This window comes from Thalassophryne amazonica, chromosome 16 (assembly GCF_902500255.1).
Source record: "Thalassophryne amazonica chromosome 16, fThaAma1.1, whole genome shotgun sequence".
Taxonomy (NCBI): Eukaryota; Metazoa; Chordata; class Actinopteri; order Batrachoidiformes; family Batrachoididae; genus Thalassophryne; species Thalassophryne amazonica.
Genome location: NC_047118.1, coordinates 86,674,677 through 86,692,731, shown reverse-complemented (window position 1 = coordinate 86,692,731; position 18,055 = coordinate 86,674,677). Strand labels below are relative to the sequence as shown.

Sequence of the window (18,055 nt, the reverse complement as noted above, 5' to 3'; positions counted from 1 at the left end):
TTGTTTTTTTAATAAGTATGCAGTTCCACTCAAAAATGTTGAGGGGAAAAAAGAAAAAAGCTAAACTGTCAACATGACAGAAAAACTCTGCCTGGACTCTTACTGGACTAAAGGTACAGTGTGTCATTTTTAAAGAAGAGAGCAAATGCTATGTCCATCAAATATTAATGTGATTTTAAACTTTTCAGTGTTATTCATTTTCTTAACTTAGACAGAAAAATACAAGTGTCATTTTTTTGTCTGTTATTCTTGCTTTCAATGCATCTAAAACCAGTCAAAATGACTCCCAACGCGCCGCCTCGGGCGATAATTGCTAACAGCACCACTATACTAAAAATTTCTGGGGAGAACCCTGGTGTCTTGTGCTTGGTTGAAGCTCTGTAAGATACTCTGTGCGAAAGACATTAAATGCTTCCCCAATTGAACGTATTGAAACCGGCCAGGGGGTTGTCGTGACCTTTCTGACCTCCTGGTGGGGTCAGTACTGCCTTCGTTTGCTACAGTCTCACTTCCAGTTCCTCTGTCAGATATCTCAAGTACTTGAGTGGGATTTTTGGCTCAGCATCTTGAAGAACCCCTACTGTTTCTCCAACTACAAGATTCTTTCCTTCATTAGTTCCATTTGTCACATCCATTTCATCTTCACCTGTCACGCCCATTTCATCTTCACCTGTCACGCCCATTTCATCTTCACGTGTCACATCCATTTAATTCTCACGTCACACCCAGCTGTGTGATGTCCCCCCCAGCAGGGGGCTGCTCAACCATAATCTTGGTCTTCTCTCCTACCTACTCAGTGGTTACAGCAGGAAGGTTGTTGCCATTAAAACCATCCTGAGGCCGGGAGGTCAAGGAACTCGTTGGTATGGTTGGCAAACTTCTTTTCTCCTCTGGAGTTGCACTCTATTGCTGCCCTCTTGGTGTTTCATACCCCTCGGTGAACCTTTGCTCAGGAACAACAAGGGACTGGGTAGGATAGATGGGCCAGTCGTCCTCAGACTCTGAGAGTTCTTCTAAGAGTTGTGGATGACTCTGTCTAGTTTGTGGTCGTCGAACCTTGGGTTTGGCTGGCTCAGTTTCCTCTGTTTCGGGGAGATCACCACAAGGAAGAAGTAGGTCCCTATGCAGAGTTTGGATGGGACCGTTCCCATTGGTGGGCTGTACTCTGCACACAGGTACGTCTCCCATCTTTTCCACGACCTTGTACATAGTGGACTCCCACTGGTCTGCAAGCTCGTGTTTACCCCGGAACCTCAGATTCCGAACCAACACTTGGTCACTTTCCTCTAGTGTCGACTCTTGTACTTTCACGTCGAAGCAATGTTTGTTCCAGTCAGCAACTTTCTGTGCGTTCCTGGAGGCAATGTGGTAACTCTCTTCCAAGAGTGTTTTCAGATGTTACACATACTGAGAATGAGATCGGGGAGAGCCATCTTTCAGAGGTAAGCAAAAAGCAATGTCTACAGGTAATCGATGCTGGCGGCCAAACATCAATTCGTATGGACTGAAGCCTGTAACATCGTTTTTAGTGCAGTTGTAGGCATGGGTAAGTGGTTTCACGTGATCCCGCCATTGACTTTTCTCTTTCTCCTTTAAGGTTCCCAACATTCCCAACAGAGTTTGGTTGAACCTTTCTATGGGTTTTCCTCTTGGGTGATATGGTGTTGTGTGCACCTTTGTGATACCTACTAGAGCACGCAGTTCTTTAATGAGTTGGGACTCAAAATCTCTGCCCTGATCACTGAGCAGCCACTCAGGAAAATCATAATGCACAAAAAACTGCAGCTTTCTGGTTCTTGGTCGGTACGGCAACAGTGTATTTGGTAAAATGGTCTGTGATGACCAAAATGTCTCTGGTGTTGTGACAGTCAGGCTCTAGGGACAAGTAGTCAATGCACACCAGTTCCAGGGGGTGAGTTGTGTCGATGTTACCAAGAGGTGCAGACGTCTCTGGTTGGGTCTTCCTTCTGACACAATGCCCGCATGACTTAATCCTCTTCTCCACATCTGTGGGCATTTTTGGCCAATAGAACCTTGATCTAATCAAATCTAGGGTTCTCTCCAGACCCATATGCCCCATATCCTCATGTAAGGACTTGAGAATGGGAGCCCGAAGTGCTTCCGGGGCAACTAACTGGTAAGTCACATCATCTTCTGATTGACAGATTCTGTATAAGAGACCATTTCCTTTCCTTAAGCATCAGTTTGAGCTCCAGGGAATCAGGAACAGGGTTGGCCTCACCTCCTGCCTCCGTGATATGGACAACCTGTCCAATTATCGCGTCAGATTTTTGATGGTGTTGCAGATCTTCCAGACTGTAGGTAGGTAGGTATGTAATTCCGACTGGTTTAAGTGAAGTATCTTAATGAAAGGCTTCTTTGCACACAACCGGCTACACCATCAAGCTAACCACGAGGCTTAGCCTTTAGCATTTAGCAGCCATGCTTACCGGAGTTCTCTCAGAGGGCTCACACGGTGAAAGGACTTTTCTCATCCAGGGCAACTATACAAACTCGCTCCTAACAAGCAGAAAACTTATTAGACAGTGCTATGAGGTAATAAATCACAAATTCCCAATTTTTGCATTGTTTTTCTTACCAATGAGCATGAGCTGGGTTTATAACGGTGTTCTCTGGTCACACTCTCAGATCAAAGTGCCATGATGACAATGAATGGAGCGGATTCGCCTCCCAGTGGCTACTCATGATATTACAACTAGATTAAATAAATGGGTTTAGTAACCATGTGGGTTACAAAAGTTATAATAAATTAGTAGAAGAAAGAATGTAATAGTGATCTTATTCCTCATACACTTATGCAATCATTACCCTGTTGTGGTGAAAATGGAGAACTGTCATGCATATATAGATGAATATGACTTATCCATCCAAGATCCCATCTTTAAATATGACAATTATTATTCAACCAATTATCTTATTTGCAAAGAGTTTGCAATTCTTTTGTGGATGTGGGTGGACCTAAAAAGGACCGTTGGGGGTTTGGTATCAGATCCAAAATGACGACTGGATTAATCAGTGTCCTCGTCTCCAACAGCTCTCCTCTCCATGAACCTTTGGTAGGATAGTTTATATTCCTTGTTTGTGTGGAATAACCTGAAGCATGGATCAGTGCAGTCTGACATTACACTGCACACCCTCATAAATGCTAAATGGACTGCATTTATATAGCGCTTTACAAAAAATGCTTCACATTCACCCCAATGTGAGGGTGTACACTGGGAGAAACTAGGGGATTAAGGACCTTGCCCAAGGGCCCTTTAGTGATTTTGCGGTCAGGCTGGGATTTGAACAGAGGATCCTCTGGTCTCAAGCCAACGCTTTAATCACTAAACCTCCCCGACCATTACTCATAACTGGATCGGTGAGTTGTTTGTCCATTTCCAGCGGCTTTCCTCTTTCCAGTTGTTGCGGAACACACGACACATGTCCACTGAAGGTTCTTGGGTTTTTTTACTTTCCCTCACTTTGATCTTCTCGGGAAAATGGTGACCTGTTTGGTGTTTGGTGGACCTGTTCCACATCTCTTGGATTCGCAGCTCCATGTGGATGAATCGGTGTAGCATCTGTGTCCTGTGGCAGTGCTTTCGCAACCTCCTGACAGAAAACCCAATGAAGAACAGGCTTCCTCCCAAGCGTCTTGCAGTGCTCCTTATAGAGGAGGTATGCATCCAGCAATGTCATCATCAAGAGGTGGGAAAAAACTTTCTTCCACTGTTGTGTAATTTTTTGCTAAAGACAGAGGAGAATGTGCTGATAACAAACCTATCATGATGATATGCAAATGCAAGACAATGGTTTTGTTGTGTATTTCTGATGACAGTGAACAGATGTTTAGAGGGACATATGTTGTGTGCAAAATGTATGTTTTCTTTGAAGGGAAAAAAAAAAACAAAGTTTGGATTTAAGGGTGTCATTTGAGTAAAGCATTTAATTTTTGAAGAAAATGAATATTAGATTTAAAATTTGGGTTTTACAGGAGTGGTAAATTTCCATGACTCAGGGCCTGTTGACCTCATGGGCCTGGGGATTTTCCAAGAAGTGCTCACCTCACACCTTGTTGTCCTTAAGTCCCCACCACACCACCACTTGAGGAAACCATCTGATCATGCCAGTCGACAGCACCTATATACTTGTCATAGTTGATAACACAAGCTGGACACTTTACCAGCTCTCCCGTAGATGGGTTGGTCTTGCCAGGAACAGTAACGAAATTGGCACCCTAAATCATTTCTATCGTGCCATTTCAGCAGCTGCATTGATCCGTTCTTCAAGTCGATGTGCTCTCCTTTCCTCAGACAGTTTAGCTGTTTTCAGCTCATTTGGGACACCTCTCTGATTCGACCTCAGAGTACCACATGCACCAGTCCGTTTCAGCAGATGCTGGAAAAGGATCAGTGATGTCTAGTAATTGTTGACAAACAGTTTGTATCCTTTGTCGAGATACAGACCCATCAGTCTCATCACAAGGTCATATATCTTTCCATTCACTAAAGCTGGAATGCCCTGCTCCCCTGGTATATCTTGAAATATGAACAATAGTCATTGGAGGAATCACACAGCATAAACGGCTTCACTCTGAATTTGTCTGGCTTTTGTGGCATGTAGACTCTGACAGACAGGTTTCCCCTCCAGGCAATCATACCCTCACCCAGAGCCAGATACTCACTAGGTGTGTAGAGAGATGAGAGCTTCTGTTTCAATGTCTCGTACACTGGTCAAAGTTTGAAAATTGGATCGTGGCTGTCCTGGCCCCGTGGTACATACTGGCTGCTGTTGTTCAGATTAAATGATAGGATCAACAGGAATCAGGTTTCTGGTCATCACTATTTGGAAGAATGGAGTTTCTAGCAATTCATCTGTCCACCAGTAATTGTGTAAATGGTGCTGAACCAGGCCCATCCCAGTAATAAGCAGCAAAAATGTTTTCATGTCGTCGGTTAACAAAGGGCACCATTTTCCAAATCATGAATTCTGCTTCAGGTTTCTCCCTTTGTCTGAACGAAAAAAATCCTGGACATACCTGTTAGTTTCCACGACCCGGAGATTGAGGAAATCATTGAGGAAAAACAGGTTGAAGTAGTCCAGGACTATGGGGAGGTGATGGTCTAGTGGTTAAGCATTGGGCTTCAGACCAGAGGATCCTCGGTTCAAAACCCAGCCAGTCTGGAAAATTGCCAAGGGCTCTTGGGCAAGGTCCTTAATCCTCTAGTTGCTCCCGTGTAGTGAGCACCTTGTATGGCAGCACCCTGACATCGGTGTGTGTCTGTGTAAATGGGTGAATGCGAGGCATCATTGTAAAGCACTTTGAGCATCTGATGCAGATGGAAAAGCGCTGTATACAGTAGTGTTCAGAATAATAGTAGTGCTATGTGACTAAAAAGATTAATCCAGGTTTTGAATATATTTCTTATTGTTATATGGGAAACAAGGTACCAGTAGATTCAGTAGATTCTCACAAATCCAACAAGACCAAGCATTCATGATATGCACACTCTTAAGGCTATGAAATTGGGCTATTAGTAAAAAAAAAAAGTAGAAAAGGGGGTGTTCACAATCAATCAATCAATTTTTTTTTTTTTATATAGCGCCAAATCACAACAAACAGTTGCCTCAAGGTGCTTTATATTGTAAGGCAAGGCCATACAATAATTATGTAAAACCCCAACGGTAAAAACGACCCCCTGTGAGCAAGCACTTGGCTACAGTGGGAAGGAAAAACTCCCTTTTAACAGGAAGAAACCTCCAGCAGAACCAGGCTCAGGGAGGGGCAGTCTTCTGCTGGGACTGGTTGGGGCTGAGGGAGAGAACCAGGAAAAAGACATGCTGTGGAGGGGAGCAGAGATCGATCACTAATGATTAAATGCAGAGTGGTGCATACAGAGCAAAAAGAGAAAGAAACAGTGCATCATGGGAACCCCCCAGCAGTCTACGTCTATAGCAGCATAACTAAGGGATGGTTCAGGGTCACCTGATCCAGCCCTAACTATAAGCTTTAGCAAAAAGGAAAGTTTTAAGCCTAATCTTAAAAGTAGAGAGGGTGTCTGTCTCCCTGATCTGAATTGGGAGCTGGTTCCAGAGGAGAGGAGCCTGAAAGCTGAAGGCTCTGCCTCCCATTCTACTCTCACAAACCCTAGGAACTACAAGTAAGCCTGCAGTCTGAGATCGAAGCGCTCTATTGGGGTGATATGGTACTACGAGGTCCCTAAGATAAGATGGGACCTGATTATTCAAAACCTTATAAGTAAGAAGAAGAATTTTAAATTCTATTCTAGAATTAACAGGAAGCCAATGAAGAGAGGCCAATATGGGTGAGATATGCTCTCTCCTTCTAGTCCCCGTTAGTACTCTAGCTGCAGCATTTTGAATTAACTGAAGGCTTTTTAGGGAACTTTTAGGACAACCTGATAATAATGAATTACAATAGTCCAGCCTAGAGGAAATAAATGCATGAATTAGTTTTTCAGCATCACTCTGAGACAAGACCTTTCTAATTTTAGAGATATTGCGTAAATGCAAAAAAGCAGTCCTACATATTTGTTTAATATGCGCTTTGAATGACATATCCTGATCAAAAATGACTCCAAGATTTCTCACAGTATTACTAGAGGTCAGGGTAATGCCATCCAGAGTAAGGATCTGGTTAGACACCATGTTTCTAAGATTTGTGGGGCCAAGTACAATAACTTCAGTTTTATCTGAGTTTAAAAGCAGGAAATTAGAGGTCATCCATGTCTTTATGTCTGTAAGACAATCCTGCAGTTTAGCTAATTGGTGTGTGTCCTCTGGCTTCATGGATAGATAAAGCTGGGTATCATCTGCGTAACAATGAAAATTTAAGCAATACCGTCTAATAATACTGCCTAAGGGAAGCATGTATAAAGTGAATAAAATTGGTCCTAGCACAGAACCTTGTGGAACTCCATAATTAACTTTAGTCTGTGAAGAAGATTCCCCATTTACATGTAAAATTAAATTAAATTAAATTAATTAAATTAATTTACATGTAAATTGTAATCTATTAGACAAATATGATTCAAACCAGCGCAGTGCCTTTAATACCTATGGCATGCTCTAATCTCTGTAATAAAATTTTATGGTCAACAGTATCAAAAGCAGCACTGAGGTCTAACAGAACAAGCACAGAGATGAGTCCACTGTCCGAGGCCATAAGAAGATCATTTGTAACCTTCACTAATGCTGTTTCTGTACTATGATGAATTCTAAAACCTGACTGAAACTCTTCAAATAGACCATTCCTCTGCAGATGATCAGTTAGCTGTTTTACAACTACCCTTTCAAGAATTTTTGAGGGAAGATTGATGGAGATTGGCCTATAATTAGCTAAGATAGCTGGGTCAAGTGATGGCTTTTTAAGTAATGGTTTAATTACTGCCACCTTAAAAGCCTGTGGTACATAGCCAACTAACAAAGATAGATTGATCATATTTAAGATTGAAGCATTAAATAATGGTAGGGCTTCCTTGAGCAGCCTGGTAGGAATGGGGTCTAATAAACATGTTGATGGTTTGGATGAAGTAACTAATGAAAATAACTCAGACAGGACAATCGGAGAGAAAGAGTCTAACCAAATACCGGCATCACTGAAAGCAGCCAAAGATAACGATACGTCTTTGGGATGGTTATGAGTAATTTTTTCTCTAATAGTTAAAATTTTGTAAGCAAAGAAAGTCATGAAGTCATTACTAGTTAAAGTTAATGGAATACTCAGCTCAATAGAGCTCTGACTCTTTGTCAGCCTGGCTACAGTGCTGAAAAGAAACCTGGGGTTGTTCTTATTTTCTTCAATTAGTGATGAGTAGAAAGATGTCCTAGCTTTACGGAGGGCTTTTTTATAGAGCAACAGACTCTTTTTCCAGGCTAAGTGAAGATCTTCTAAATTAGTGAGACGCCATTTCCTCTCCAACTTACGGGTTATCTGCTTTAAGCTACGAGTTTGTGAGTTATACCACGGAGTCAGGCACTTCTGATTTAAAGCTCTCTTTTTCAGAGGAGCTACAGCATCCAAAGTTGTCGTCAATGAGGATGTAAAACTATTGACGAGATACTCTATCTCACTTACAGAGTTTAGGTAGCTACTCTGCACTGTGTTGGTATATGGCATTAGAGAACATAAAGAAGGAATCATATCCTTAAACCTAGTTACAGCGCTTTCTGAAAGACTTCTAGTGTAATGAAACTTATTCCCCACTGCTGGGTAGTCCATCAGAGTAAATGTAAATGTTATTAAGAAATGATCAGACAGAAGGGAGTTTTCAGGGAATACTGTTAAGTCTTCTATTTCCATACCATAAGTCAGAACAAGATCTAAGATATGATTAAAGTGGTGGGTGGACTCATTTACATTTTGAGCAAAGCCAATAGAGTCTAATAATAGATTAAATGCAGTGTTGAGGCTGTCATTCTCAGCATCTGTGTGGATGTTAAAATCGCCCACTATAATTATCTTATCTGAGCTAAGCACTAAGTCAGACAAAAGGTCTGAAAATTCACAGAGAAACTCACAGTAACGACCAGGTGGACGATAGATAATAACAAATAAAACTGGTTTTTGGGACTTCCAATTTGGTTGGACAAGACTAAGAGTCAAGCTTTCAAATGAATTAAAGCTCTGTCTGGGTTTTTGATTAATTAATAAGCTGGAATGGAAGATTGCTGCTAATCCTCCGCCTCGGCCCGTGCTACGAGCATTCTGACAGTTAGTGTGACTCGGGGGTGTTGACTCATTTAAACTAACATATTCATCCTGCTGTAACCAGGTTTCTGTAAGGCAGAATAAATCAATATGTTGATCAATTATTATATCATTTACCAACAGGGACTTAGAAGAGAGAGACCTAATGTTTAATAGACCACATTTAACTGTTTTAGTCTGTGGTGCAGTTGAAGGTGCTATATTATTTTTTTCTTTTTGAATTTTTATGCTTAAATAGATTTTTGCTGGTTATTGGTGGTCTGGGAGCAGACACCGTCTCTACGGGGATGGGGTAATGAGGGGATGGCAGGGGGAGAGAAGCTGCAGAGAGGTGCTTCCTGGTCCCAACCCTGGATAGTCACGGTTTGGAGGATTTAAGAAAATTGGCCAGATTTCTAGAAATGAGAGCTGCTCCATCCAAAGTGGGATGGATGCCGTCTCTCCTAACAAGACCAGGTTTTCCCCAGAAGCTTTGCCAATTATCTATGAAGCCCACCTCATTTTTTGGACACCACTCAGACAGCCAGCAATTCAAGGAGAACATGCGGCTAAACATGTCACTCCCGGTCCGATTGGGGAGGGGCCCAGAGAAAACTACAGAGTCCGACATTGTTTTTGCAAAGTTACACACCGATTCAATGTTAATTTTAGTGACCTCCGATTGGCGTAACCGGGTGTCATTACTGCCGACGTGAATTACAATCTTACCAAATTTACGCTTAGCCTTAGCCAGCAGTTTCAAATTTCCTTCAATGTCGCCTGCTCTGGCCCCCGGAAGACATTTGACTATGGTTGCTGGTGTCGCTAACTTCACATTTCTCAAAACAGAGTCCCCAATAACCAGAGTTTGATCCTCGGCGGGTGTGTCGTCGAGTGGGGAAAAACGGTTAGAAATGTGAACGGGTTGGCGGTGTACACGGGGCTTCTGTTTAGAACTACGCTTCCTCCTCACAGTCACCCAGTCGGCCTGCTTTCCCGGCTGCTCGGGATCTGCCAGAGGGGAACTAACGGCGGCTAAGCTACCTTGGTCCGCACCGACTACAGGGGCCTGGCTAGCTGTAGAATTTTCCACGGTGCGGAGCCGAGTCTCCAATTCGCCCAGCCTGGCCTCCAAAGCTATGAATAAGCTACACTTATTACAAGTACCGTTACTGCTAAAGGAGGCCGAGGAATAACTAAACATTTCACACCCAGAGCAGAAAAGTGCGGGAGAGACAGGAGAAGCCGCCATGCTAAGAGCTAGTAGCTGCGCTAAGCTAGCGGATTCCTAAAAACACGCAAAGTGAATAATGTGTAAATAATTTAGAGGTGATTCAGCAGAAGCAGTGCTTTAGTTAAGGCACGTGAAGATTACACTGGGAAACAAATCGTTATCTAGATAACTAGATCAATCTAACTGCGCAGATTAAACAGCTAACAGATACAGAAAAACACCGCTGTGCTCCGGAACAGGAAGTGATAATAGTAATAATAGTAGCATCTGCTGTTGATGCTACAAACTCAGAACTATTATGTTCAAACTACTTTTTTAGCAATCCTGTGAATCACTAAACTAGTATTTAGTTGTATAACCACAGTTTTTCATGATTTCTTCACATCTGCGAGGCATGGAGTCAACCAACTTGTGGCACCTTTCAGCTGTTATTCCACTCCAAGATTCTTTAACAACATTCCACAATTCATTCACATTTCTTGGTTTTGCTTCAGAAACAGCTTTTTTGATCTCACCCCACAAGTTCTCAATTGGATTTAGGTCTTGGGATTGGGCAGGCCACCCCAAAACATTAATTTTGTTGGTTTGGAACCAAGATTTTGCTCGTTTACTACTGTGCTTGGGGTCATTGTCTTGTTGAAACACCCATTTCAAGGGCATGTCCTCTTCAGCATAAGGGAACATGACCTCTTCAAGTATTTTGACATATCCAAACTGATCCATGATACCTGGTATGCGATATATAGGCCCAACACCATACAACCCCTGGCAAAAATTATGGAATCACCGGCCTCAGAGGATGTTCATTCAGTTGTTTAATTTTGTAGAAAAAAAGCAGATCACAGACATGACACAAAACTAAAGTAATTTCAAATGGCAACTTTCTGGCTTTAAGAAACACTATAAGAAATCAAGAAAAAAAGATTATGGCAGTCAGTAACGGTTACTTTTTTAGACCAAGCAGAGGAAAAAAATATGGAATCACTCAATTCTGAGGAAAAAATTATGGAATCACCCTGTAAATTTTCATCCCCAAAACTAACACCGCCATCATATCAGATCTGCTCGTTAGTCTGCATCTAAAAGGAGTGATCACACCTTGGAGAGCTGTTGCACCAAGTGGACTGACATGAATCATGGCTCCAACACGAGAGATGTCAATTGAAACAAAGGAGAGGATTATCAAACTCTTAAAAGAGTTTAAATCATCACGCAATGTTGCAAAAGATGTTGGTTGTTCACAGTCAGCTGTGTCTAAACTCTGGACCAAATACAAACAACATGGGAAGGTTGTTAAAGGGAAACATACTGGTAGACCAAGGAAGACATCAAAGCGTCAAGACAGAAAACTTAAAGCAATATGTCTCAAAAATCGAAAAATGTACAACAAAACAAATGAGGAACGAATGGGAGGAAACTGGAGTCAACGTCTGTGACCGAACTGTAAGAAACCGCCTAAAGGAAATGGGATTTACATACAGAAAAGCTAAAAGAAAGCCATCATTAACACCTAAACAGAAAAAAACAAGGTTACAATGGGCTAAGGAAAAGCAATTGTGGACTGTGGATGACTGGATGAAAGTCATATTCAGTGATGAATCTCGAATCTGCATTGGGCAAGGTGATGATGCTGGAACTTTTGTTTGGTGCCTTTCCAATGAGATTTATAAAGATGACTGCCTGAAGAGAACATGTAAATTTCCACAGTCATTGATGATATGGGGCTGCATGTCAGGTAAAGGCACTGGGGAGATGACTTTCATTACATCATCAATAAATGCACAAGTTTATGTTGACATTTTGGACAATTGAAAGGATGTTTAGGGATGATGAAATCATTTTTCAAGATGATAATGCATCTTGCCATAGAGAAAAAACTGCAAAAACATTCCTTGCAAAAAGACACATAGGGTCAATGTCAATGAGCAGATCTGATTTGATGCAGGTGTTAATTTGGGGGATGAAAATTTACAGGGTGATTCCATAATTTTTTCCTCAGAATTGAGTGATTCCATATTTTTTTCCTCTGCTTGGTCTAAAAAAGTAACCGTTACTGACTGCCACAGTCTTTTTTTCTTGATTTCTTATAGTGTTTCTTAAAGCCAGAAAGTTGCCATTTGAAATGACTTTAGTTTTGTGTCATGTCTGTGATCTGTTTTTTTTTCTACAAAATTAAACAACTGAATGAACATCCTCTGAGGCCGGTGATTCCATAATTTTTGCCAGGGGTTGTAGTAGGAGAAACATGCCTATATCATGATGCTTGCACCACCATGCTTCACTGTCTTCACTGTGAACTGTGGCTTGAATTCAGAGTTTGGGGGTCGTCTCACAAACTGTCTGCGGCCCTTGGACCCAAAAAGAACAATTTTACTCTCATCAGTCCAAAAAATATTCCTCCATTTCTCTTTAGGCCAGTTGATGTGTTCTTTGGCAAATTGTAACCTCTTCTGCACGTCTTTTATTGAACAGAGGGACTTTGCGGGGGATTCTTGCAAATACATTATCTTCACGCAGGCGTCTTCTAACTGTCACAGCACTTGCAACACAACCCATATATCACTATCTGCTGATACAGAGTCACAGTCCCATACTTGTATTTTCCTTGATACGGTTCATCCAAAAAGTATTCACAGTGCTTCACTTTTTCCACATTTTATGTTACAGCCTGATTCAAAATGGAGTAAATTTGTTTTTTCCTTCAAAATTGTACTTACAACACCCCATAATGACAACATGAAAAGTTTTTTTCTTTGAAATTTTTGCAAATTAAGATTTAAGACAAAAATTGAGAAATCCCATGTACATATTATAAATCCATGTACTTGGATTTATAATAAAAAAAAAACAAATGCGCTCCGCCCTCCTAGTCATGAATGGACAGTGAAATCAACTGATAATATAACCTGAACTGCATTAAGACCTGTAATTGTGAGGGTAACTTAATGTTATATGTTAATTATATAAAAGCGTGTGTGCATGCATGCATGAGTTTATTTAGTACATTCATTGTACGTACATAAAATAATTGTAAATACATTAAAATTCCAAACCTAGCATCCCTGGTTCTCAAGACCAGGCACCTTAGTGGCTCTACTCTACTCTTTTCTACTTTTCTATTTTACTCTTCCTTTTTAGATATTTAGATATACCATAGTATACTAGCATAGTTCCACCTTAGAATTGGAATATAATATATAAGATATACCTACTGAATCTTCATGCATGACACAAGAAAGTAAAAACACTTATTTCCATTGTGGTCCATTTAACATCAAGAAAATAGATGTAATAATAAAAGAAAATATTAATAATACCAATAATAAAATAATGATAATATTAACAGTGTGTATGTGATAACAAGAACCTAGACAATTTCTAAATAGATTAAGACAGTAAATTAACATAAAATAATTAGTAGATCAAGCAGGTAGTATGTTACTGGCTCACTGCTATCTTACATACAGAGAATTTCTCTCCTTCCTCTCTGTCTTTTCTACCATCTCCTCTGTTTAAGACACTCTTAGGCTTCTTAAAAGTCCTCCGTCCTCCTCTTACCAGTTTCGTAACTTAGGTGCTCTCTTAAGTTCTCGGGTGCTTTGTGGACAACTTTCCTCTTACCAAGAGAAAATTCTAAGAAATGTCTAAGAATTCGAGGAATTCAAAGATTTGTCTTAGAATAACGTCACTCTGAGTTATTTTTACCCTTAGTCTGCTTCGTGGATACAGGCCCTGGACTCTGGAATCTCACTTAGCACCTGAAGTTCTTGGCGCAACAGCTTGGTTACCGATAAGCTTCCTTCAAACCTGCCATCTTTTAGCATCAGTCGAAAACTGTCTGAATGTTTGTAATAAATTGATGGAAAGTATTAATCAGCACTCACACTGCTAGCCTAGCCAGGTGTAAGACTCTTAGCTTGTTGTGCACCTGCCATTGTCTTCTAATTCATTTTTTCCACACAGCTGATTTAAACACTTCTCTGTGTAATCCATTAACCCTTCCAGGTTGGTTGCTCCTTATAAATGGAGTTGGCAGATGAGATATTTTACTTTTCCCAAAATTTACTGGGTAATTTAAATAATAATTTGTTTGCTATCTGTAAAATGGTGGGAGTCTGCCATGTTGACTCATGCATGATCCTGCATTATTTGCGTCCTCACAATGTTAACATAAACAGGATCGTCTCATTTCATGAACGGTGTCAATTATCAAGTATCAAGTAGACTTTATTAGCCCCCCAGGGGCAATTTGTTGTGCAGCCAGCAGTAGAACACATTTGAACATACATAAGCATAACATGATCTTAAATATGGCATAAAAACTCACCATGAAAACTCACCACACAGTAAACATAATAACTCAATAATAAGAAAACCTAGTTAAAAACCTCTCATGTGATAGTGTTTAAAAATCTAATAACAGTGGAAATAAAAGAGTTCTTGTACCTACTGGTCTTACATCTCTTGTACATAAATCTACAACCAGATGGAAGCATTGTGAACGGAGGGTACAGGGGGTGACTGGAATCGTCCAAGATCGACCTCGCCTTCTTAATGAATCTGTTTTTATATATAGATGGCAGGTCGCTTAAGGAAATGCCAGCAATCTTGTTGCACTCATTTACAGTATGATCCAGACGGTTTTTGTTTTTCAAATTTAAAAACCCATACCAGCAGATAAAAGAAAAGGTAAGAACAGATTCAATTAAACAGTAATAAAACATCTTCATAAAAGTACTGTCCACATTAAAATGCCTGAGTTTACGGTAAAAATGCATGCGTTGGTGAGCTTTCTTACATACCTGGTCAGTCTGGTGCTCAAAGGTTAATCCACTGTCAATACAGGTTCCAAGGTATTTATAGTTCTCTACAACTTCCACAACCAGTCCATTAACTACAGGAGAAATGTCATCTTGCTTTTTCCTAAAATCAATTAACATCTCTTTAGTTTTGTTCACGTTGATATCTAAAAAGGACGATTTACACCAGCTGATAAAATCTGACACCACGGTCTTGATCATCTGAATTTAAAAGAGACACAATGACAGAATCATCAGCAAATTTAACAATAAGTCGTCCTTGATGTTGACTTTGACATGTTTGTATATAGAACAAATAAGAGGTGAAAGGACACAACCCTGTGGTGAACCAGTGGAAGAAATCAGAGCATCAGATAAAACGTGATTGACTCTAACCCGTTGAGATCTGTTAGTAAAAAAATCCATAAGCCAGCATAAAATTTCTGGGTCAATGTTGTGCTCATTTTTTAACCTCTCTGCTAGAATATTTGGCTGAATGCAGTTTAAAGCAGAAGAAAATCAATGAATAAAAGATGTACAAAGGTTTTAGCCCCCTCTAAATGTGCAGTTACTGTATTCAGTGAAGTGCATAATGTATCATCAGTTCCTCTACCTGACCTGTTTCCAAACTGAAAAGAATCCAAATCATCTTTGACAAAGTCTAAAAGAGCATTTTTCACAATTTTTTCAAATGTCTTCATCACTAAGGAGGTAAGTGCAACAGGCCTATAATCGTTTAGCTGCTTAGGTGCACTGATTTTTCGCAAAGGAACAATTATGGAGTCTTTCCATAAACTGGGGACCTTGTGAAGATAAAGAGAACATTCAAAAATAAAAGAGAAGATCTCTGCCAGCTGATCAGCACAGTTCCTAAGAATGCAGCCACCAATGCCATCGGGGCCCGGACTTTTCCTCTCCTTTATGGTCCTGAAAAGCCTCTGAACCACGTCCTTACTGACATGGATGGAGTTCTGTCCAGGAGCTGCAACCTTGAAGAGGGACGTTCTTTACTAAAATCATGAATGTTAAAACGATTATAAAAATCATTCAGTTCATTGGACAGATTATAGTCAGACTTATTCCCAAGGGAGACTGGGGCTTTCCTGGACTACATTCTCATCATTGCCTTTACCCCATCCCAGGCTGGGTGGGAATTATTGTTGCAGAGAAATGACTCCACTTTCTCTTTATAGTTATGTTTAGCAAGTGTGATGAATTCTGTCATTAAAAAAACTGGTCCACTGACTTTTTTGTCTGTTGTTCTTGATGCAAACGCTCAGTGGTTTACAGTGCTGACTTGCATTCACTCATACACGCTGATGTCTGGGTGCTTCCGTAAATCTACCCAACTTCATGTGTGAAACTGGTTAGTGAACTGTTTGTATGGGAGACATTAATGCTTCATATTCTATGTCTCATGCAGATCCTTTCCCAGGCAAACCAGAACCAGTCCCAGCAACACACACCTCCTAGTTTAGTGTCCTCAAAGATTCCTCCGCCTTCTCTGCCGCCACCTCCTGGTCTCAGTCCAGCTCAGTTCATCCTCCACGGCTCCCTCCCGTTGGTTGGCTGCAGCAAAACTCCACCATCTCAACTTCACCCCTCTATAGGTGGTGGAAGTGCACAGACCCCGCCTCCTGTCATGCCCGTTGGGCTGTCAAGGTTGACGGGGACCTCTGGGGACACTGGGTGGGACAGCGAAAGTAAAGATCCTGATAAGGTAAAGTTCAAGTCATTTTCATTTGAAGATTGGAGCTTTCAAACAAAAATTACAAAAGAAAAACCGGTCTCTTCCAGTCCCTCTGCATGTTTACTCTTAAGTGTTTAACAAACCATTTTTATAACTTAGAATGCAAATAAAAGCACCTGGAAAAGCTGCACTCCACAGCCCCAGGAACATGGCACATGGAACATGTGCACGAGGGTTCAAGCATGTCTGACGTAAAAACATATGAATGAAATCCATATAGTTTTTGAAAAAAATAAAAAGGACCTATACTTTATTGACAGACCTCGTAAAACCAGCTGTGAAGAATTTGGGAGTGATATTTGACAGCTGTTTGAGGTTTGATCAACAGATAAACTCTGTTGTCAAAGCTAGTTTTTTCCAACTTCGCCTTTTGGCTAAAATAAAGCACTTTCTTAGTAGACGTGATCTTGAGACAGCCATTCATGCTTTCATCAGCTCCAGACTTGATTATTGTAATGCACTTTATTCGGGAATTAATCAGTCGTCTCTTGCACGTCTCCAGTTGGTGCAGAATGCTGCTGCTCGTCTTTTAACAAACACTTTTAGACATGAGCATATTACGCCCATCCTGTACTCACTCCACTGGCTTCCAGTTCGTTTTAGAATTGATTTTAAAATTTTAATGTTTGTTTTTAAAGCTATTTATGGCCTTGCACCTCCCTACTTGTCTAAAATTTTAACTTTGCGCACCTACAGTAGGACATTAAGGGCGTCTGGCCAGCTTTACTTAGATGTTCCAAGGTCAAGATATAAACGCTGGGATGATCATGCTTTCGCGGTAGCCGGCCCCAGACTGTGGAACGAGCTACCTTTTGAGTTACGTACTATTCCTGACCTAGCACTTTTTAAATCTAAGTTAAAGACTTATTTATTTAAACTGGCTTTTAACACTTAGTGGGGAGGTGACATGTTCTGTTATTTTTATGTTCTTTTTTATGTGTTGTTTTAAAATTTTATTCTATATTTGAATTTGTGTTTTTAATGTTAAGCACTTTGGACACCAGTCGGTGCTGTAAGGTGCTTTATAAATAAATGTTGATTGATTGATTGATTGATTGAACATGTTTGATTCAGGACCACAGATGGAGGTTCCCCAAATAGTAACTGTAAATAAATAAATAATAAAAATTTGATATGCGCCACATTTGATGTGCAGGCTGAGTGTATTTTATGCCTCACGTGTTGTTCTCACATTGTTGTTGTTCACTTGTAAATTGACAGTAGAGTGTTTTCTACCAATCAGAAACCATCCCGTGGACTTCAGATTCAGGCCACACCAGCAGCCTCTCGTGAGCGATGCTTTTAATGTGTGATGCTCACGTCACTCTTTGTGACACACGGCTGAAAGTGTTTACACAAAGTTAATGATAATGAGCAATTTGATGGTATCAGAATTACACTGACAGTAAAATCTTCCCATTAAAAAAAAATTGGTGTGTAAAATTGGTGTGTAATTCTGTTACTACAGAATTACTGCCAGTCATGAACAATGTGCCTCTGCTCATGTCTTCCGCTTGCTCTTCCTCATATAGTAAAATGCACAGTACGTTATCCCCCAT

At 40.6% G+C, this 18,055-nt stretch overlaps 1 protein-coding gene across 3 annotated transcripts in view; it reads left to right on the top strand.

The window, feature by feature from the left end:
• scaf1 (SR-related CTD-associated factor 1) overlaps positions 1-18,055 on the top strand; it is a 111,052-nt gene that overhangs the window by 80,069 nt on the left and 12,928 nt on the right. For all 3 annotated transcript variants that reach the window (XM_034189597.1, XM_034189596.1, XM_034189595.1), the window contains exon 4: positions 16,170-16,466. In XM_034189597.1, coding sequence (XP_034045488.1) covers positions 16,170-16,466 — 297 coding nt within the window. The remainder of the gene's footprint in view (positions 1-16,169; positions 16,467-18,055) is intronic.